We start from the raw sequence: 23,086 nt of genomic DNA, 5'->3' as shown, positions 1-23,086 counted from the left end.
TTGGCTGGTCTTAAAAAAAGAGAATTAGGGTAGTCTAAAAATAAAAGGTTAGGCTGGTCTTAAAAAAGACGGTTAGGTCGTTCTTAAAAAAGGGAGGCCTAAATATATTTTAGAATACTCAAGAGTCGAAATCCATTCTGGAAGATTGTAGAGTAGAAATTCTATGGTAGGTCCCCAGTTGCTGAATCTACGGATGACGATGAAACGCCATAATCTCAAACAGCCCCATGCACATAGTACTGGAAGATGATATATACACAGTCAAGATGAACATGGAACAATTGAGATGAAAGCAGACTTTGATTCCATCTGACAAATTCTTCAATGCCACTAGAGATAAAATGTCCTGAAAAAGAAGAACAAGAATAAGAACGCTGTACTTCCATGCATAAAATCAGTAACAAGTGAACAAATGACCTTAATATCTAATACTAAACACTAATCTGTTATCAGTGAACTAATGACCTTAGTATTTAAAAAAGAACACTAATAAGTTACAGTGAAATGTTTATTTTTATACCTAAAACAGAACTTAAACCCGTCTTAACTGAACCTGAATACCTGTCTATAACAGACACTTTTTAATACAAAGAACCTTAGTGAGTGCGCTAATATACCCCACACATCCACAAATATGACTCAAATTAAAAGTATTTAAAAAAAAGTTCAGGGGCCTTATAGAAAATCTCAACATAACATGAACTTGATCTGTAACTGATCATGACACACTGTAAACTCACATACCAAACAACAGCTCAATATGTTGAGAAAAAATGTCCTGAAAACTGTTGATTTAAAAGAAATTGTTAATTCGAAGGCCTGTAATTTTGGTAAAAGTCAGCGGAGAAGAACAAAACCTATAGATACTCATCATGGTAGAGTTACATACCAAATATCAGCTCGATATCTGTAAGCGTTTAGAAAAAAAAGTCCCAAAACTTTTATTTTTGAAAATTTGCTCAGTCCAAGGCAAGTAATTTCGGTAAAAATCAGCAGAACAAAACGTAAACATGATCTGTTTCTCAAGATGGTAGTTTCACAAACCAAAAATCAGCTTAAGGTACGAGATCACAATTATCTGCCCTTAGCTATTCCTTGTATACGAATATAGTTCCTATTTTGATAGGGTATTTTTTAAAAATTATTTAGACAACCTTACCTTTAGAATTTATTATTCTTTTTTGGTTCAACTGAAAGAAGAATAATGGAAATAATTTATTAGATGTCTTGAATCAATAAAAAATACATATAGAGTGTGATTTGGTGAGATTAGAAAAGGTCAACTTTATGGCCTTTGGAAGCCATTTTGGGTCAAATTTGAGGGGGTCTTTGTGTTCAGGTAGTTAAAATTGAAAAATGATGGTGAAAATTTGTAATTTTTTATGGAAGTTTCAGGTAAGATGGTTTATTCAGCTCCCAAAATTGCATTTGATTTGAAGCGGTAGTTTTTGTTTTAATTTGAAAAAGCTATAATTAACTCGGTGTGAAAATTAATTGTGTCCTCGTTTATAAAAGAGGAGTGTGTTTACATATAAAATCAGCTGTTATTGCTCCAGTACTGATTATTTTTGTATTTTTTTTTATATTTCTGTGTAGATAATGCCTTTGGGTACTGTAATATGTAAGAAGTTTATTTTTCTGAAATTCTGTGAAATTCTGGCTATTTTGGGGGAAATCGGATTAGATTTAAATTTTTTCAATTTTTTTTTGTCAAAGGGGGTTTCAAATTGAAGTTTAGGGGTAAATTCCTACACACCCATGCTGAAAAAGTTCATTTTAGCAAAATGGAGGCATTTTACCGAAAGTACAGAACAGAGCTACAAGATAAATCGGCCCTTGGAGAGAACAGGGAATGTATTATATGGACAGGAACTTAACACCCAATGGCAAATATGGGATTATAAATTGTAGATTTCCTGGTGCCATTGGCATTGAGTAGAAATCAGTTTATGTGCAAAGGCTAGCATACATGATAGAGCATCAATCTGCTTATTTACCTTCATTTGATGTTTCTCACTTGTGCCACAACACTAGCTGCATTAATGTTACCCATTTGGTGTTAGAGCCTCACGGCTTTAACAATAGTAGGCAGACATGCGTGTCAAAAGGGAATGTGTTGGTTACATTGCCCCATTACCACCATGTTTAGTAGCCCTCAGGATGACAGACAATGATTTAGGTATTTTTGACAAAATTAAGGGAGGGGAAGGCAGTCTTTATTTATTTTATTTTTTATTATTTATTTATTTTTTTTGCATCAACTAAGAATCTTTTTGAAAGATTTAGGTGGTCCTTAAAAGGACCTTTATGTTTGATTTTCTTCTTTCATCACTGGGGCATCTTCTTTTTGCAGTAATTGCCATTCTGCAGCAATCCTGGTACAGCATCTAGTTGGCTCTTTTTGTAATCAGGTCTCTTTTTGTTGTGCTCTTTGTAGGCCTTGTGATCTTCCATGTTTTGAGCTATCTGTTGACGGTTGTCGTTTTTTTTTTACCTCAGTACGTTTTTCATATTGCTGGTGGTAAACAAAGTCTTTGTCCATCTTTTCGACGAAAGTGTTACATTTGAAATCTGTATTTCCAAATTCTTGCTCTTTTTTATGGCTGATGTACCAGGTCTGTTGTTATTGCGATGAAATGCAGAATGTAATCTCCCCTCCATATTTTTACTATGGGTTACATTTTTAGGTAGGCTTACACTCAGTGCACGGTGGAAACCTTCATTCTTGTTCGTCGTGTGATACATTTTCATACTATTGATTGCTTCTTCACTTAGTATCATCTTTACCAATTCAGTGACTAATTTTTTGTCTGTTTTGTCCATTTGTAGCACAGTGATGTTATAGCAGCTGAGGTAGTAGGATCGCAACCACCAGTTACTTGTTTCTGTTCCACCACACACCACAGAATCCCTGAAGCAGGATGAGCAGTCCCCATCATAGCACTTTAGTGTAGCAGTTACAATTGCAGGTAAAATTTTACCAATTTTTCTATGTTTCTTTTATGATCATTCATAAGTTGGTTTAAAATCATCGAACATCGACATCTCAAATCAAGGCTAAATTTCTGTTTCAATTCTTTATTTTCCATATTTGTTTTACCGTGGAACATGGTCTCACTAAACTCGGCATGTAATCCTGTACGAAACTGATGTTGGTTCAGGTGCAACGGATCAGCAAGTCTCTTCATTTTCCACAAAGGTACCAAGGCTTGGATAGCATCTTCAACTCCTTGCGCCGACCTGGCATCTCCATCAGTAGTAGCATACCAAATTAAAATACCCTGTAGTGCTAGTTGGCTTCCTACATCCTTTCCCATCTCATATTCTGACACAAGTGCCAATCTTTTGTGAGATGCAGTACATCCTTCATGGTCTCCGGGACACACTACTTCAAAACCAAGTCCTCATAACCATGCTTCCTTCCAACATAATAGGTTTTGGGACACTGCAACAATTATGTATTTTCTGTCTGTGTTTTGCTGTATCCCCAACATCTGTGCCTGAGAAGCGTTAAGCCCTGGTTTTTTTTTCGGCTTGAGCGGCTTGAACCAGGATATCGACCATCTAGTGTCAAATCTACAAGATTTTCAGGCTTTCCCTTGCTTCTGTTATCAGATTTTACCAGTTCTGTTTTCTCCTTAGTGTCTTCTATATTCAGGTCTAACATCTCCTTTGCTACTCTGTCTGAGTTTCTCTGCATGCTACTTCTGCTAGGTGGTGAAACATTCAAATGGGCCAAAATCTCTTGTGTCTTCCTGTTTCCTATTAGACTGTCTAAGCCCACTGATGCCAATCCAACATTTGAATTTGAAAGATTCGGTCCCGGCTTGTTGTTTTCAATTTCTTTGTAGAGCTTCACTACTTCATTGGACACAAACCAACATTTCTTGCATTTAATTTTGTACATAGCACCACAACCCCATTTCTTAATGGTATGGGATTCCATCTGAGGCTTCCTGCAGGTACGTAGAATTAATCTGTGTTGCTCATATGCTGAGTTAAACAGAGCAAACATCTGTTCTTCATCAATGATGCGAGAATTTGAACTTATTGTTGTCTGTGTCCCGTCTCTTTTCAGGTGAAGTGGTCGCAATATCATCTTCTGAGAATTATCAACAGCAGGATCATCATCATTTCCAAACTGGGAACAGCTGTCACTGCCAATGGTATGCAGTTCTTCTGTATCAGCTTCAACATGCTTATCGTCTTGTTGGTGATCTTGCAAATTCATTCAGATGTAAGTTTTTGAATTATCTTCATCTGGTGAAACTGCATTCTCAAACAAAAGACCTTTCAACCATGGAGTATGACTTATCTTGTACCATCCAGCATTCTTAGGTGTAGACCTCCTCTTTAGACCAGTTTTACCTTTGTTGTGTGGAGGATTGCCAGGAGCAAACATCTTGGAATGTTTTTGCAGTCAGTCTTGGCACCAAATTTTGATATGATTTTTGCTTTCAAATGGCCACATTATATACTTTTCTGTTCTTTTGCTAATTTAGATCGTATTTTTTTTATGCTGTTTATGTTTGTTTAGTCTTAGAAAGGCTCAGGTTGAAGTCTTTTATTTCTTTAATCAGATAAATTAACTCTAATAGGATTCTGGGATAACCCCTCTGAGTGAACCTAGCTTCACATGAAATTCATGTGAAATTCGCATGAAATTAACATGATTTTCATGTGAAATTCACTAAACACGAATTTCATGTGAACATTTTGTGTGAATTTCACATGAAGGCTCCATTCACCCGAATTTCATGTGAACTCTGTCATTTAGTTTATTTGCTCAATTCGTGTGAAAATCATGTGAAATAATTTTGCCTGTGTATGATTCATTGAAAATATTATGTAAAAATAAATAAACATTCATTAAAATCGTAACAGTTTAAAGGAAAATTGTTGTTTTCTATACAGAAATTTTGTTGTATTGTAAATTTGATAATTTTATCGTAATTTTGATAATAAGATTTTGCCTATATTTGAGTTAATTATTTTACAGTGATGACAGTTTACACTCAAGTGGAGTCAAGTCACTTCAGAAAAAGGTTGAATCACTTGAAGAAGAAAATGTAAAGCTGAAACTAGAGGTTTGTGTTACGTCTTTAAAAGAAAAAGTAAATAACTTGGTGGCTGAATTTCAAGTAAAGGTTTTCACTTAGTACATTCATGTTTAAATGAAATATCGAAACCTGAAATTAGAAAATTTCATTTAATGATAGAAATTACATTTCCAATTTTAAAATATATTTTATTTTGTGTTTACAGACAGCTCAGCTCTCTGCTGAAACCTGTGACTATGAAGAGAAAGAAGCGAAGCTTGTCAGTGACTGTGTTCAACAGTTTGGTAAGTATCATAATCACTATGGATAATCAAGGGAACCAAGGTTATAGCAGTAATCAAAGAGTAATCAAGGGAACCAAGGTTATAGCGGTAATCAAAAGAATGTAATCCAGGGACAAAGACCAGACATGGAAAACAGACATACACAACAAAGAACATAAAGTAACTAAAATCATACATACAAAGTAACAAAAGTAAATGAGCAACTCTGACTCCACCAAAAACTTGGAGCATGGACCAGGTGCACCGGTAGGGTAAGCGTCCTCTACTTTTCTAGAAACACCCGCCGAGTTGCTCATAAAAAGTCATGTCCGTGGTAGACAAACAAGGGAAGGAAAACCATGAATTCTTATTTAAATGTAAATAAAGCTCATTGAGTGAATAAGGTTGTGGGTTTTATCCCAATCTCGGTCATAACAAAGCTTGAAAATTGTAAGTTACTACCCTTCCGCTAAGCACACATGTAAGAGTTAAAATGATGATTGGTTTGTTTGGAGTCAGAATAAAATGTGTGAGTGGGTTTATACACTTTATTATTGCTGGCTGTTGCTTCTGTGTTTTACCACATTAAAAATCCAGCTCAGCCAGTGACACTTGCTCAAAGCAGGGTCTATTCTTTTGATCAAATATCCGCATTTAGAAGTACATGAAATATCTACCAAAGAACCTAAAAAAAAGATTTTTTTACTTTAATTAAAAAGCACAACTTTAAGCATATATCATTTTGAGAAGAAGGGTATTTTTCGAGAGACGACAGATGTAAAGTTATAACACTAGAAAAGTACCGGTTGTTCACATTAGGAATTATTTTTCTGCTTTTTGTACATGTTCAGAATAATCTTTCTTTTATACAACTGAAGTTTAGAATGATTTAGAAGTGTGCAGTTTATTTACATTAGTGATATTTTTTTCTGCTTTGTGTAAATGTTCAGAATGATTTTTCTTTTATACAGCTGAAGTAAAGAAGGATTTAGAACTATATGTAGAAGAACTTGGTAGAAAGACAGAAGACAACAGTGCACAAAAAGAAGAAATAACTGGGCTACTGGGTCAGGTAGTTGACCTTCAGCTCAAGGTCAAAGTAGTAAGTAATGTTTTATTTACACTGAATTAAAAGCCTCAGGCCCTCAGTTGTTTCATTTGGCCTTAGGCCAAATAATAGTAATTTCTTGATTCTGAGGCCCTCTTTTGTTTCATTTGGCCTTCGGCCAGATAATAATAATTTCATGATTCTCAGGCCCTCTGTTGTTTTATTTAGCCTTAGGCCAGATAATAATTTCTAGGTTCTCGAACGCTCTAATGTCACTTTTGGATGTGTCTAGTTTCCTATGGAACATTCAAACACATCCAGTCCTTAGAAAAAAAGTCATATTTTTTTATTTTTGTTTGAAATTAGAAAATGGTAAAAAAACTCACTATTTTAAAGGAAAACACCTCTGTTCTTTTTAAATTTCAATTTGAATATTCAAGTTATTAGTTAAAGTAGTGATTTATTTTTATATACAGTTAAATATATATGTATAAGTATGTGTATCAATATAAATTTTTTGTAATATTGCAGTTGACAGTTGAGAATTTAGAACTACAGAAACATCTGGTAGCTTCTCAAGAATCTCAAAGATTTCTTACTAAGGAGGTATGTTTTAAGTCATACTTCGAAAGTACTATTGTTTATGGGGAACCAATTTTCGTGGATTTCGTGGGTAGGCCAAACCATGAAATTTGGTTCCCAAAGAAAAGGAGATTTCCATAGATGTGTTGACTGAAAATCTCCAATCCACAAATTCAAGAATCCACGAACTTGTGTTTCTTTCTAATCCACGAAAATTGGTATCTACGAATTTAAGTACTTTCACAATAGTGTTTTTTTTTTTTATCATAATTTTCAAAAAGATAATATTGGTAAGTAAAATTTCTCAGAAAGTCACAAAATGTAAGAAAGTTTAGTTTGAATACTTTTTCTACATTCTTAGTTGTTTGGAACACAGTAATTGTAAATTTGCATAATATTTTTACTTAAATTAAAAAAAAAAATGCAAATTAGATTGTTTTTTTGTTTTGTTTTTTGTTTTGGAAGGAAGGGTTAGTGTTGAAGAGGGTGTTATTTTGACAGAACTTTTCTGACTTTTATGGTGGTTAACCAATTTAGAGCTTGTTTTGAACAGTTTTTAGCACTTGATTGTGTCAATGTTGGAGGTTGTTGTAACAACTGATTATGGTTCTGAGATTCAATTAAGGAGGTAGACCTAGGGTAAGGGACACGATTGTTACAAATCATTGGAACATGTATTCAGCATTTGACATCAATCTCATGTAGGCATCAAAGTAACTTGGATTGATTTCATTCTGTTTCAAAAGAAAGCTTGATAAGTTTTGGTGAAATTGAATGTAATACAAACATATCACTGATTTCAAGAGTTATGACCCTTACCCTTACCTTCTGTCTGCCTCCTTAATTAATTTTTTTTTTTAAATTTCAGATTGCAGAATTAAAAGACAAACATGATGAGTTGGTTGCACTGTATGAGGTTTCTCAAGAGGAGGTCAGACAACTCAGAAGGAAACAGAAACCTGGAGCTGTCAGACATAACTATATGTCATCGTCTCTCCTTAGTCTCCCTTCAGACTCTCTAGCCTCTGAGTTAGAGAGTTCACTTAAAGGAGACATTGATTACCCAAAAGGATACTCTCCTGCAGAGAGAAAGTAAGAATAAGTTAATATAAAAAAGCTGGTTTATTTTAAAGAAGGCAATGTCTTAAAACAGGAGAAAATTTTAATTTTAAAAAAGCCAATGTCTTGAACTGGAAAAACTCGCATGTTCATGAGTACAAGAGTACAAGGTAACAAAGATTCTAGCAGAAATCAATAAGACCAGACAGTGAAAACAGACACACTCAATAAAGAACAAAATAACCAAAATAATATGTACAAAGAATCAAAGTAAATGAGCACTAAAAAAATGGGAGCATGGACTAGGTGCACTGGTAGGGTAAGCATCCTCTGCTTTCTAGAAACACCAGTTGAGTTGTTCATAAACAGTCAAGTCCAGGGTAGACTGAAGAGGAAGGGAAAACTATGACAAGGTGCTCAATGGAGTAGACTTATTTTAAAGAGGGAAAAATCTTGAAAAAGAGAAAAAAAGTTATGATATTTGTTTGTGCCATGGTTATGCTTAGATAGATAAATCCCTTTCAACCAGATGGGAAATTCACCAGAACTTAATCTTTACAGTTTTAAAATGCTTTTAACTATTTGAATTTAAATTTAAAGTAATGAAAAATAACATTTTGTTAGTCACATAACTTTAGACAAAAGCTGCTCCAGAATTTAATGCAAGATTTGTGACTGAGGATTTACTTGCTAATTTCAGAGTTCATAATTGGAAAGTTTTCGAGACTGTGAAAGCTGCCAAAAAATCCGGATCCAGATGTCCATCAATCCGTAGTACCTCAATGGGGGCTTCTAACTACAGTTTAAATGAAAGTATTGAATCTGCCCCCATCTCAAACAGGAGTTCCATGTACTTCTCTGATGTTGATTCGGGACCAGAAAATCCACCTGGAAGTGATCTGGATGGATTATATGGGTAAGTTTTTTCCCCTTGCTCTTTCTTATGATCATTTAGTAATAGGAAACAGTATAACATCTAGATGAATTTTCCCTTAGCTCTTTCTTAAGAACATTAATTGAGGTCTAGAATATACAGTATTAATTTATCTGGATGAATTATTTTGGTAGGTTTCTCCCCTTAGCTCATTTTGATAATTATGAAGTAATTGGAACCAGAATACCATCTGGATTAATTATATAGTAGGATTTTTTCCCTTAGCTCTATCCTATTGAAGCCAATAATAGTAACCAGTAGCTTTTCTTACATATTTATCTGATTGAATTATTTGAATGTTTTTCATCTTACTGTTGTCTAGTATGCTAAAGATTGGACTAGGACTATGTACTGTAAAAGCCCAAATGTACATGGGGTACCTTTGTATTTTTAATAGTTTTCATGTTTTGGTCCAAGGACCAATTCAAATTCCCATTATGATATAATATTCATGTAAAAATCTAAGACATGTCCAAATTTACAAATTCTAAAATTCACAAACTAACCAAGTTAACAAAGCCATGAAAAACAATACCCACGAATAAGTTTACTGACAGTATATAAAAATCTTCACAGGGTTGTAAATACATGTATTGCAGAGTACATTTCCCAATAAATACATATATTGCAGAGTATATTTCCCAATAAATACATGTATTGCAGAGTACATTTCCCAATAAATACATGTATTGCACATTACATTTCCCAATAAATACATGTATTACAGATTACATTTTCCATTAATACAGATACTGCAGAGAATATTTCTCAATAAATACATATACTGCAGATAATATTTCCCAATAAATACATTTATTGCAGTTTACATTTCCCAATAAATACATTTATTGCAGTTTACATTTCCCAATAAATACATTTCAATATGTTTGTGTGTCAATTTATAAAGAAATATTGGTATATGGGGTAGCTAAGAAAGTAAAAACAGAAATTGAAAGTCTTGTTTTGTTTGAAAGGTAATTTTCTGTACTATAAATGACTTGAAGTAGGCTTGTTTGTCAATTTATACAGATGTATAGCCACTTCAAAGTTTAAAAGATTACAAAAGATGAAAATATGATTCATTGTGAACATTACAGTTGAAGTAATATGACAATATACTAACATCATGTCATGAGGAACATTATGACATCTACAGATGTTTGCTGTCCTTTTCAAGATAACTAGTTGTAAAATAAATTATGTGGTGTTCAACTTTTAGGGCATGGAATAAAAATGCCATTTTTTTCGCACCTTCAAGCTGTACGTACATGAATTATGGTTATTTCCACTCTGTTGATACCACTGCTGGTGGACATGAGGTCCACGAGGGTATTCACCAACCCAGTAGTCAGACTTGTCTGACCCTGAATAATATCACACATTTTATCTACTATATTTATGAAAACTTGCAGTATTCCAAAATATTTTTAAAAATATGCAAAATACTGAGGCTTCATTCCTTGCATTGCATATGGTAGAACCTTTTGGTGATGGATTTGGCTTCCTCTTTCGATAGTTTTGGTTATACTTCTGGTATACAACTAATATTTTAATTATGATCTTCCTATATATTTCATTTAAATGCTGCTGATGAGAGGTTACTCCTTGAAACACGTGTACAGCATATCGCAATTTACAATATATAAAACTGATATTGTTTGTATTTAAAATAATGAATAAACATGTTGGTAATGAAGTAAATTGAGTTAAATGCCGTGCAAAGCAAGGCAAAAAATATCATAGGGTGAAAATTTTTTTTCTTACCGATTTAGGGGGGCTTACGCCTGGTACGCCAGTTCTTTGATCCGTGCCTGTACTTATATATGCTTGTTCCAAATCATGCAAGAGAACAGCTTTGTTTGAATTCTATTTTGTAGTTTATTTTGTTAAATTATTTTTTTCTCTCGGTTTCTGCAATCAAGATGTTTTCAAATTGCTTTATACTGTTCCTTAAAAAAAAAGTATTCATGACAGTTTGATATTCGCACCATGGATCTTACTGTGAAAATAAATTTGCCATGAAAATTTCGCAGTATACAGTATTGAATGCTCAACTGGCTTTATATCCTCTTCATAGGAAATTTGGATGTCTTATCTAGTTTTGACCTTTATATCTGGAACAAATTTGTTTCACAAATATGACCTTTCACTTTTTATTATCAGGATTAGAAACAATCTTTGTAGAACATGTATACAAGGGTCCAGAGTCAAGTAACTAAGATTTGTACTTTGATCTTCATTTTCAGGACTGGGCAAGTCTTGTTACACCATGTAAACTCAGGTCTACGGACCTTCTTATTAACCTTGACTTTTTTTTTCAGGACCAGGAATAATCTTGGTAGACCAGGTATACCAGGATCTAATGACCTTGAAACAGCCTTGAGAAAGCTGTCTTTAAGAAGGGCCAATGAGCTCAATGAACAGGACTATAAAGAAGATGAGACCAAAAGACAGAGACAGAGGTATAAATAAGTAACATTAAAAAACATAAACCTTTAAAATGATAACCCTTCTCTTACCAAGTCTATTTGACCCAATATAATCATCAGTGGTTGATGTTTTTTTTCGGTCAGCTCAAAAGGCATGTATATACCTATATATTTAAGTAACATTCTGTGTAAGAATCAAGCAATGGTTGACACATTTTTGTTCAATTTGATCTTTTTTTCCCTGTAATATATTCCATTCAGCCAGAAAACAACCCAAAAGCTATTTAAATTTATCCAGAAGCTTCTGTGACATGATATTTATTTTTTTTACTGCTTATACAGGGAAATTTGTCCATATTTCAACCAAATATGACCTATCAATATATTAAGAAGGCAAAATTTACAAACACTTTGATGGTTACTTCTGGAGGTTATGAGGTATAAATTAATAAGATAATGCAATAAAACCGTCTGTTTTCCTAATTTGCCACACCTTATACACATTTTGTCAGATTCTTTGACAGAAAAGCTCTAAATGGGTTGTGATGTTCTGATAACAAAGCAATAGAACCATTTTTAGAAATTTGGTGTTAATATTACCCATCAAGTCAGGTCTAAACTTTATAACAAGATTTGAACTGGATCATTGAAAACTTTAAAATGTGCATGACAAGTCGGTCCCTTTACATTTGAATTCATTTGAAAGATATAATTTAATTATGAAAAGGTACTTTTTTTTTAACCAGATTTAAACAAATCTGTTTTATTCCAGGTCTGAGACAGAAGGTTCAACACCAGGAGTATGTCAAACACCAGACAGTACTCTCTCAACAGGAAGTGGACTTAGTGGCTTGTCTGGATTGTCCAGCATGACAGGAAGTAGTAACCCATATTACAGGCTTCCTGAAAAACTCAGAATTGTCAAGCCTTTAGAGGGTTAGTATACTAATTATAATGCTCATATAAACAGAGTTTCGAGTCACTATTTGTTTGTCTGTCTGTCTGTCTGTTTGTCCACATACTTCTCCTTTTAACTGTTTAATAGGTTTAGATGAAGTTTTGTATGAAGGTTGGGTTATTTTTATAATGACCAGCATGAAAATGATTTTTGGTTGCAAGAGGAGATAATTAGATATCTAAATTTTAGTGATCATATATTTTTAGTACTGAAATAGAAAGTTAATTAGATATTCTTCAGTGAACATACATTTCTAGGACTGACAAAAAATGTTATCATGTAATATGACAGCCATTGCAAAACAATGGTGTGAAGTAAACTTTTGAGAGTGAACCTTGTTTTAGGTGTTAAGTAGCAGTCTTTGTAAGAATTAGGCATAATGTGAAAAAAATAGAAACATACATGTCAAAACCCTACAGATCTGATGATATAATTTCTCTCAAAGATGATTTCTTTATATGAAAGGACTATTATTTGATCTCTGCATCACTGGATTTGCTCAGAAATTTCTCTATAGAATGTTAGAAAAATGCAAACTTTGATAGAATTGTCTGCCCTTGAAATGTTCATTTTCAGTGCATTTCAATGGAACTAAGATTTAATATACCAAAGTTAAATGGAAAATCTTTCTTGATTCTGATGGTGTAAATAGTCAAATTAAACTTTCAAAAGGGTGTTTTTTTTTCATACCATGTTTTACCCACTGCCTGATTCTTATAGAGAATGACATTTAAAAAAAACAAATAGGTACCAAAATTTTGTCTTAGACTGTTATTAATAAATGCCTAAAAACAGTGAATCTTTCATATTGTAATAGGTTCAGTAACATTGAGACAATGGCAGCAGCTTGCTACTCCAAACATTGGTGGAATATTTGAATCTCGACCAGGTGTCCAGATTAAGGGAGAGAGAAAATTTGATCTTGAAGAGGAAAAGCACAATCTCAGTGATCTGGAGGAGGATGGTTAGTTAGTCTTTAGGGGATTCAGATATGAAATATTAAAGAAATGATGAAACAGGTCCAAATTTTCTATTATTCTAGAAATTGTTAATTAGCCAATTTTATTTCTCCTTTAAGGAGGTAGACCTAGGGTAAGGGACATAAGTCTTGAAATCTGTGATATGTTGGTATCATATTCAGTTTTACCAAAGCCTGTTAAGCTTTCATTTGAAACAGAATGAAATCAGTCCAAGTCTGAGTTGTGTCCCTTACCATAGGTCTACCTCCTTAAATACATGTGTACAATAACATTTCCATTTGTAAGAACTGATTAACCTGCTGGAAAGCTGAAAAAAATGTTCCTTTACTCATCTTAAAGTGTCATATACATGTTTTATAAAAGGTAGTGATATTTGGGGATACTAAACATAGGAATTTTTTATAGCATGCGTTGAAGGCTTGAACATTTTATTTCACTGAAACTTGTCTTAACAAAATTCTGTATAAACTGCATTGAACTTGTCAAAAATAAACAGTGTCTGAAATTCTTTTATGTCAGCTTCAGTACTTTTTTAACCTGTTTCATCCAAATCACGGTTTTTCTCTTGTGCTTCACTCTGTATACAGTGAGACCTGTCTTACCCTAACTTTGAGAAACTGAGAACCACATGTCTTCTGAAGTCACTTTATATCAGCTTTTCTACATTTTAAACTTGTGTCACAGTGAAACATGTCAAAACAAAATATCCCTCAGCTTAAAAGGGGTTTAGTTAAGACAGATTTCACTGAATTTAAAATAATTCTTTGCAGTTAAATTGTGTTTAACGTGCATGATTCGAATGTACTCTATATTCCATAATTTAACATTAAGGAAATGTTATTTGCCTGCTGCCTTCGTCTTAAAACTATCCTCTTTCTCTTTTCAGATGACTTTGACTCCTTCCCTGCATTTAATGGCCCTCAGGAAAGTTGGACAATCAACACATTCACTAACTCAATGGTGAAACATCCCTCATGTAGCGTTAGGTAAATGTCACAGATGTTTTTGTCCATGTCAAAGGTAGTTTGTTGATTACCTCCCTTTATCAAATTTCAAATGATAATCTCCCTTTATGGTAATTAAAAAAAAGAAGAAATTGAAAATTGGAAGGGGATTTTAAAAGGATAAGAGTGGGGAAAGAAAGTGTGATTTTAAGACTGGTATATATGTATTTGGATGAAAATTATGAATGAAAAACATAAAGAGAAAAAAGACAGATGGTTAAATGTTGGATAAAGGGAGACAATTCTACAACCTATTCTTAGATGGTTTAAAACATAAACACAAATTATATTATTCACATTTGCATAATATTGTTGGCTTATATTAAATTTTAGGTTTATATGTGCTTCCTGGGGAAGGTATTAGGTATTAGTAATGAAAATATGGACATTTTTTTTTAGAAAGAGTCAAAAGACTTACTTGTATCACACTGAAGTACATATGAGCCTAGGTACAATTATGCATGAATTTATAAAGTTAGTGATGTAGTTTTATCATCTTTGACAAGTCACTCTTAAGTTGGGCTAAATTTTATTCAATTCCTTTTCAAACTTATCATTGTAGTTTTTTGGAACCAATCAATTTTGGATTTTGTTTTGGTGTAAATAAATTGTCTTAACCGTATGCCAGGAGATTTAAAATTAACAGGTTAAGAACAATACATTGAAAGGAAAGATCATATTTTTATACTCCACTTTATTTTATATTGAGGGCAAAATTTTCCAAGAACATTTCATTCCATTTTTTCCAACTGTGAATGTTTTATACAGAGGAGCAGTTTGTGTAATGTGTAAATTGGCCTTTCAAGATGAAATGAACAACAGTAAATAACAATTTGATTAAAATTGGAATTTAAGGCCAAACTATTACATAAACATACTCCATCCTTTGTGTGTTATTGTTTGTTTTGCTTTCCCTGTTGTGATTTTCGTATTTTCGTTTCTTCAGTGATGTAGAGGATGACGATGATGTCTCCGATATTGAGAGTTTAACAGAGTGAGTTTTGTTTTGTCAGTCTGCCTCTAGTTTGCTGGTGTATAGAGCACATGTAGAAGAAATGCTTTCCATAGAATTGTGTATAGGAGAAGGGGTTCTAGGATAAGATTTTGGCCATTTTTTTTAACAAAATTGGACATTCCATTGAAAAGTCACATATTTATATCACAAGAAAATAGTGACTAAGAAAGTAGTTAAATTTTGATAGTAACTTCATGATGTTTTTCAGTAGGCTAAAAATAAGGATGAAATAGAGAAGGTCTTGATTTTTTTTTAATTGACAAATATTTGAATAAAATAAATAAAAATGAACCATATTTTTTTGTGTATAATTGCATATTTTTACGTAGAAATAATTTTCAGACATGGGTGTGATTTTACGCATCATTATATAAGATTTGGCCAAGAAATAAAAGACGTTTATAAGAGAAAAGAGTCTGCGTAAAGAAAACAAACAAACCATAAGTGGAATGTTCATCAAATCATCGAATACGTCTTTAAATATTGAATTTTGAATGATATTTTTTCAATTCAAGTTAAAATGTCTTAATAACATGTTTCAGACATAGGTTGTACAATATTTCTTTCCTGTAAAACACAGTTTGAAATTGAAATAGAACAACGAAAACCAAAAAGTAACAAAGTTCTTTTTTGTCAAGCCCTCCTTATTTAATGCTTTTACAGCTGAAAATGATTATTTTGAAACATATGTTGATTGTTTCTAACAATTTTCTTTCTTTGAAGTATATTTTAAAATGAAAAATTACAAAATTTTAGTAACAACCAAAACCAAGTCAAGGTTTTCCCGACTTTTGATTTTGTTATATAAGCCATATCATACATCCTTGTCAGTTTAATCATGCTTCAATATTTAAATTATCCAATTTATGTAGCTACCGATCTTTACATGATGTTAAAGTGTGAATAGAAATCTCTTTCTTTCACATTTATGCAGGAAATACTTGATCAAGGTAAATAAATTGACTGATCAAATGCAAAATATTTATCTTTTTGTCTTCCAAAATTCTACTGCACTCTATGTCTAAATAAACTTTTTTACACGTTTTGACCTTCAAAATTGCACTGCGCACAATACATAAATATGCATTATACACACCAAAACATGGTATTTGTCAATGAAACATTTATGTCCTTAATGCTCTATGAGGACAATTGAGTTACATTAGATCTGAAAACCTTTAAAATGGTTGCTTTTTAGCAAAAGAGAGTTTGCTTGGATTATATATCTTTGATCATAAGCAAGTATTTCTTCAAACAACCTGAGCAAGTTTTTCCTTGTTACAATGGCATATTTAACATCAACACAAGCTTATAACTTTTTGCATGCTGCTTGAAATTTTGCCCCACAATTGCTGCTATGTAGACTTCACACAAATCAGTTGGTTCATCACTCTCATGAAAAAAAACTATTAGCTCTTGGAATCAGCGATATGCTTGCACCATATTCAGTTTCATCCAACCTGTACAAGCATTCATTTGAAACTGAATGCAAACAAATCTAAGTAACTTAGCCTCACATGCAATTTATGTAAAATGGGTTATACAAACATACTAATGATCAAATGTAGAATGACACAGCTTTTAAGGCGGTAGACCTAGGTAAGAGGACATCACTCTTGTTGATTTACAAGAGTGATGTCCTTTTACCTAGGTCTACCGCCTTAAAAATGTAGAATGACACAGCTTTTAAGGCGGTAGACCTAGGTAAAAGGACATCACTCTTGTTGATTTACAAGAGGAATGGGTTGCCTCCATCTTGGGAGAATCTGATCTTCTGTCTCCAAAAAATGAAAAAGAGGACGACCAAACAATCGTCGCTTCTTCTGACAGTTCAACAGTCTCAGATAAAACAGCCACAAACTTTCCGATGGGACACTGTTACACAGTGCCATCTAGTGGAAACCCTGACACACAAACCAAAACAAACCCTGTGCCTTCTGTCCCTGCTGGAAATGAACATTCCCGAAATTTCATGTCAAAGTTGAAAAACACTGGAGTTTCTTTATATGGCTATCTTGGAAGCTGGGGTCATAGTTCAAATAGCACTGAGACTAAAGCTATACCAACTTCTGCTGTGAAAACTCCTGACTCAACTTTGACCTCTGGGTCAACTTCCACCATGTCTGCTATTTTTGGACCAACCACCAGAAGTAGTGTATTGGGGGCTTTGACATCATTTCAACGTAATGGCATTCTTTGAAGTTGTGATTTTCAATGAATAAACCTGTTACAATGTACATTATTTTGTGATAATGCCATGATCATGTGATAATCTAGAATCTGTTCAGTAATGTAACTGTACAAGAATCTTTTAGTAGCATTCAGCCGGTAGTCATTTTGTATTCAAAATTTTGTTCAGCAGTTACTTTTTCCTGCACTACTGGTTGCAAAAAATTTTAACTGACGCAAAATATTACAGAAAAATTGTTAGTGTAAAATTATTTTCAATTATTATAGTAACAGTGCATTTCCTTTTAAGTAGTACTCCATGTAAGAATCATGCAAAATGTGGTTCATGGTTGGAAAGCCTACATTTTTTTTATTATTATTTTGTTTAAAATTCTTAAGTAAAACAGAAAATATCGTGTGGTTTTTCATGTAACCCTGATTCTTATGAGATATCATACAGACCTATAATGATACTTAAAAAAAAAAAACTGTAGTCTTTTTTAGGGTGTATCACATATAGAATTTTCATTATTCTTAGAAATACTGCTACTTAATGCTGGAGTAAAAAAAAATTGTTTTAGACCTGTGATAAATTTTAGCTTTCTATATTTATTGATATTTTGAATTTTTTTAATTCAAAATTAGATTATTCTTTTTGTCTCATCACTGCATTAAAAGAAAACGAAATCGAAAACCAAAAAAAAATGCAAAAGCTAATCAGACTGAAAATCAGAAAAAACAATGTTGCAACCATTAGTTCAAGAAAGCAGTAACATTAAATATAGATGTCACATTCTAATGCAACTGACATAATCCTTTAACATTAGGAATTTGAAGTCTAACTTCTTGGGTATCATTAAAGGGTTATCTCCCTTAGTTTGTCACCCATGACAACTAATTGATTAATTTCAAAAATCAATCATTAAATGCTAATCAATCGTTGATGGATGTCAGTAATCAATCTTTCAGGACATGACAGTTGCATTAGAATTTAAATGTAAAGTAAAAACAAAAATGTAGTTTACATTTTTTATATGAGAAATACGTCTTTCATTACATTTTATACAATTGATATGTTTATACATGTACAAGGTACTTGTAGGTCAATGTTTGTATATTGTGAAATTATGCAATTTTTTTGTAAGTGCTCATGACATGCCAATTGATTATGTGATTACATATAAAGGCAGTTTTGTGTGATGATTAAATAAAAAAAGTAATTATTATCTTTTGGTTAAAACATATTTTTTTAATTTAGGGTCATTTCTTCAAAAACTTAAAAAACTTATAGAAAAAAAATCAGACCAAAGGATCTTGAAAAAATTGAATTTTTTTTTATGATTACAGATCTCAATAACCTTGAATAATTAACAGAAACGTAACTTAATAGTCTTATTTTGTATATGTACTTTGTATAAAGTGCTCTTGTCATTTCATTTTATTTTTCATGATTTATCTTCAATTAAAGTATTAGTTTAATCATTTGTCATCAATTGAAAATATTGAAGTACACATCAGGTCAATGCTTTTCTAGTGAAGTTCACATGAGTTAAGTCCAAGTCAATATTTTACTTGCTCGATATTGAATTAACTTGGGGTTATTTTTACAGAATTCAGATTTCAAGTTTTTCTAAACATTGAATTGAACCATTTTTTTTTCATTGTCCAAAAACCTTGTGGTCAAGTAAAAGTTTTTTCAGGTAAAAGACCCAGGTGTTAAAATTAATTTTTTAGAGTTAAAGGTTCGGAACATTTTTTTTTTACATATGATTAAAGTTCCAACAGAAGAAAGTTTATTTATTCATACAACCTTACGTAGAAAAAAATCATATTGTGTACTTGAATAGAAGCTAGTTTACTCTATATTTGGCTTTTTAAATCAGCTTGTTTGTCACATATCACTCTGTATATTTACGATTTTTTCTCTGGTCTGGGACAATTTGATCAGCTTTAGGCTACTCTCCTATCTAATACATTGTATATCAATAGAGAAATTGAGAAGATGAAATATTTTGTAATAATTAACAGTGAAGAATATGGTAGCCCAGGTGTGTCATGGAATAATTAAAAAATAATCTGCAACTTGTGGCCAACGGTAAGGAACTTAGCACATTGTGTATGCTAATCTAAAAGTTTTTTCATACCTTTTTTTACCTAGATTTACTTCATTTCTTTAAATAAATAAAGTCAGTTACTTTTTCAACTTACTGATAATAAATAGTCAGTTTAAATTTCAAAGAGATATTTTTGTACATAACGTCTCCTGCAGTTCTCTGGGAAAAGAAAAGAAATTTGTATATAGAATGCCAATATTAAACCAGATGTATTATTTAGTCAGATTTATTTATTTCTCTTTTATGTGCTTTTACCATTTTATCTTTTTTGCCTATGCTTTCTTTGTAGGAGATATTTTTGCATCTATTGTTGACATTTTCTCTTGGCTTTGAAATGGCCATAAAGGTCAGAGCATTCATTCTCTTTCCAGATTTAAAGTGACAATTATATATTTTTGGCTTAAATAAATTTCAACCACTTTGGATAAATATAAGTACCATTTCTTTTTATTACTTTACTATATTTTTGTAGTATAGATGCATATTTGCCATATAAATAGTTTTTGAAGTGTAGTTTTCCTGTGTTGACAAAGAATACTAGATGTGGACTTGTTTCAGTCATTTAAGTACCAGTCTTTATAAAATTCAAACACTGCCTATAGTAGTGGCAATTCATGGTCTAGAAAACCCACCAAACAAAAAATGCTTTTTAGTCTACTTATACCTCATTTTTTCGGTAACAACAGTCCTTTCTATATTCAGATCTGTAATTTTGAAAAAAAAAAAACATTTATTTCCCACTAAAATCATACCTTATCAAGAACAACAACTTTTGTAAATAACCGAGTTCATACCCATCTATATAAGTGCAACAACCCAATTACAAACTAAGATTATTTGGTCATTAAGTGTTTCTAAATAATAAAATGAAATTAAATTTGGTAGGGTTTTGATATGCATGAATCACCTCCTGTCTGAGATTTATATGGACTCAAATGTACATCTGTAAATAATCTAAATCATCTACAGAATTAATGTGAAAAGCATGGTTTAGGTTTGAATGATCTGTAACAATGCTTTGCATTCCAATTCTTTGTGTAAAACATGTCAATTTCTAGAGACTTAAAAAATGCTGTTTAGTGGATGAGACTGTCCGTCAATCAAATACCAAATATCTATCTGCTCAAAATTTTGTTTTTGTTAATGTTCGAGATCCTTTTTATATTTTCAGCACGATTCTTTAAAAAAAAATGTGTTATAATGTTCTTTTACTCCTTTCTTCTGAACAAAAATAATTCTTTTTCAATTACCCAAATCCAGTGTTAAGAAGGAAAACAGCAAAGCAACATTTATTAAGTCTGCCCTTAGTGTATATACATTGATGAAGAAAACTACAAATTGTGTGTGTTTTGGTTTCCTTTGTTAAGTTTTATTTTGTTGTTGTTTTTTTTTTGTTTGTTTGTTTTCGGTGCTGATTTTAACTTGGTTCATGATGACTGAGTATTTAATTAGAAACCAAGACAATTAAGATATCATAATGTACAATAAAGATGAAGTTTTACCTTTTTTTTTCTTGTTTTTTTCTTTATTAATGTTTGGATAGTTTATAAAAATCCCTTTGCGTATCTGTCCAGGTATATTGCTGCTCGGACGTTAAACCCCAACAAACAAACAAACAAAATTTTGAAGATATTATTTTTTTTATCAATCCTTCAATGTATTTTGATTTAAATGCCTAAATATGGCAATGAACATTGAGCATGACGCTTATTGTTGAAATTAGCAAATGGAGATAATACTACTGCTGGTTTTCAGGTGTTTCAAACATGTAAATGTATCTCCTCCAAAACTATTTGATGGATTTTTTATAATACTTCACACGGTGTAGTAGTTACACCTCCTACATATAGATGTACAGGGAGAGAGCAACAACTGTTTAACGTTTGAAAAAGCGATGATTTTTTTACCCTCTTCAGCATTTATTGTATGATTTTATTGCAAGTAGGTATCACTCGGAGGGTTATCACAATCTTAGTTATTAATTTGTCTGTATTGTTAAACTTATATTCGTCAATGTTCTTAAATACAGAAAAAACAATAGATAAGGACCTGCACTCCTTTTTATAATTTTTTTTTTATAAATTTAAAAGACAATTTGTTTCTCAATTTGAAACTACCAAACTCACAATCACGATTTATTCCAAACACGATCCCACATGAAAATGCAACAAACTTTTAAATTAGATATGCATTCATAATAAAAAAATAATTGCAATTGTGCGAATATATTAATTTTTGGTTGTTAATTTTAGACGATTCTGTCAAGTGAACATATTTGTGGGTATAATTTTTCGCGGGCCTAAAATAATAAGCGTTATATTTTGTTACAACCAATACCGCTGGTATTATTTTTCGCAGTTTGCCGTTCACGGCGAAAATAGCAATAATTTAGAGCACCGTTTACATTAAACTATAATGTTACCGTAAATTGGGGTATTTCGGCGTTGCGTTATTTTGGCGGTTTTCTCACGAGAAATGCCTGTTCAAATTTTGTGGGTTTTTTTTTATTGTAGATCGTTTGTCGTTCGCTCAGCAATCATAATTCACGAATATATATTGAGAGTCCAAATACTTGCAGACGTTGAATTTGGTCCTTTTAAATTAGGCGCCAGATGAATCAAAATAAAACTACAACTAAAATATCCCAATTTACAGTAACGAAGTTCTGTTCATACAAAGTTTCTTATAGTTGAACATGCTTTAGGATATATTCAAATATTAGAATTCTACTGGTTCGATATTTGATGTTAAAGACTAGGTTGCTCAAACAGATGTGACTATCTCAATAGCATGGGAGTGGGATTCTTTAGTTGTTAGTTGAACATCCATCCTTGATGCTCAACAAAACTGGTAGCCGTCCCATGTTCCTGACTTCTATTGTTTCTTTAACATTATTGTTTAATTTCCGCTCACTCATTTGATTAAGGCATTCTTCGGCACTCAGAAAATAATTCGTTTATTCACTCTTTCCATATATTTATCCTATTATTATTATTTAAGTACAAGTGCACTTGTGCGTCTCTGCTAGTTGTTCCACTTGTTGTTCGAGAACCTAAGCCGTCTGGGAAAACATAGCTACGGCTGTATTGTTTTCAAATCAAAATATAGCTTTTCTAGAATAGGGAATTCAATCATATTAAGAATTTCTGTAAAGTTGTTAGTGTCAAAACAAAGAAAAAACTGTCAAGGATCATTCTTAGAAAATCCGCTGACTTTAGACATAAACATTGACTGTTTTTAATTGCCATTTTGCCATGAAAGTAATTAGATTGGCCGTTGTGTAAGTCAAATCAAATTTCATTATAATGCTACTATAATTGTGCTACATTAATAGGCTTCGAATAAAGTGATAAGAACATTTTCAAATGTAAAGTTCGCCATGTCGATTGTTCATGTTAAATCTAAGGGAAGCATTTGTAACATATTCACTATAATCAAAACAATAAAATTATGTAAATTCAGAAATTATTG

The 23,086-nt window shown here is 32.2% G+C and overlaps 1 protein-coding gene and 1 long non-coding RNA gene across 2 annotated transcripts in view; one reads left to right on the top strand and one right to left on the bottom strand.

Annotated features, from left to right (window-relative positions):
* Nucleotides 1-23,086, bottom strand: part of LOC148600073 (uncharacterized) — a 71,014-nt gene that overhangs the window by 17,973 nt on the left and 29,955 nt on the right. The window lies entirely within an intron of this gene.
* Nucleotides 2,095-21,116, top strand: LOC148600075 (trafficking kinesin-binding protein 1-like). Its single transcript, XM_088557135.1, has 16 exons — nucleotides 2,095-2,179; nucleotides 2,958-2,969; nucleotides 4,079-4,166; nucleotides 5,000-5,087; nucleotides 5,266-5,344; nucleotides 6,295-6,425; nucleotides 6,903-6,977; nucleotides 7,822-8,045; nucleotides 8,713-8,928; nucleotides 11,268-11,408; nucleotides 12,148-12,311; nucleotides 13,151-13,297; nucleotides 14,200-14,299; nucleotides 15,264-15,311; nucleotides 16,267-16,282; nucleotides 17,044-21,116. Exons 1-16 carry the CDS (start codon nucleotides 2,095-2,097, stop codon nucleotides 17,530-17,532), a joined length of 2,103 nt encoding a protein of 700 aa, XP_088413261.1. The 3' UTR covers nucleotides 17,533-21,116.

This window comes from Perna viridis, chromosome 13, assembly GCF_037379345.1.
Source record: "Perna viridis isolate PV_CMFRI_1.1 ecotype Kerala chromosome 13, ASM3737934v1, whole genome shotgun sequence".
Classification (NCBI taxonomy): Eukaryota; Metazoa; Mollusca; class Bivalvia; order Mytilida; family Mytilidae; genus Perna; species Perna viridis.
Note: the sequence above shows the minus strand (reverse complement) of the source record. Positions and strands in the feature narration are given on the sequence as shown.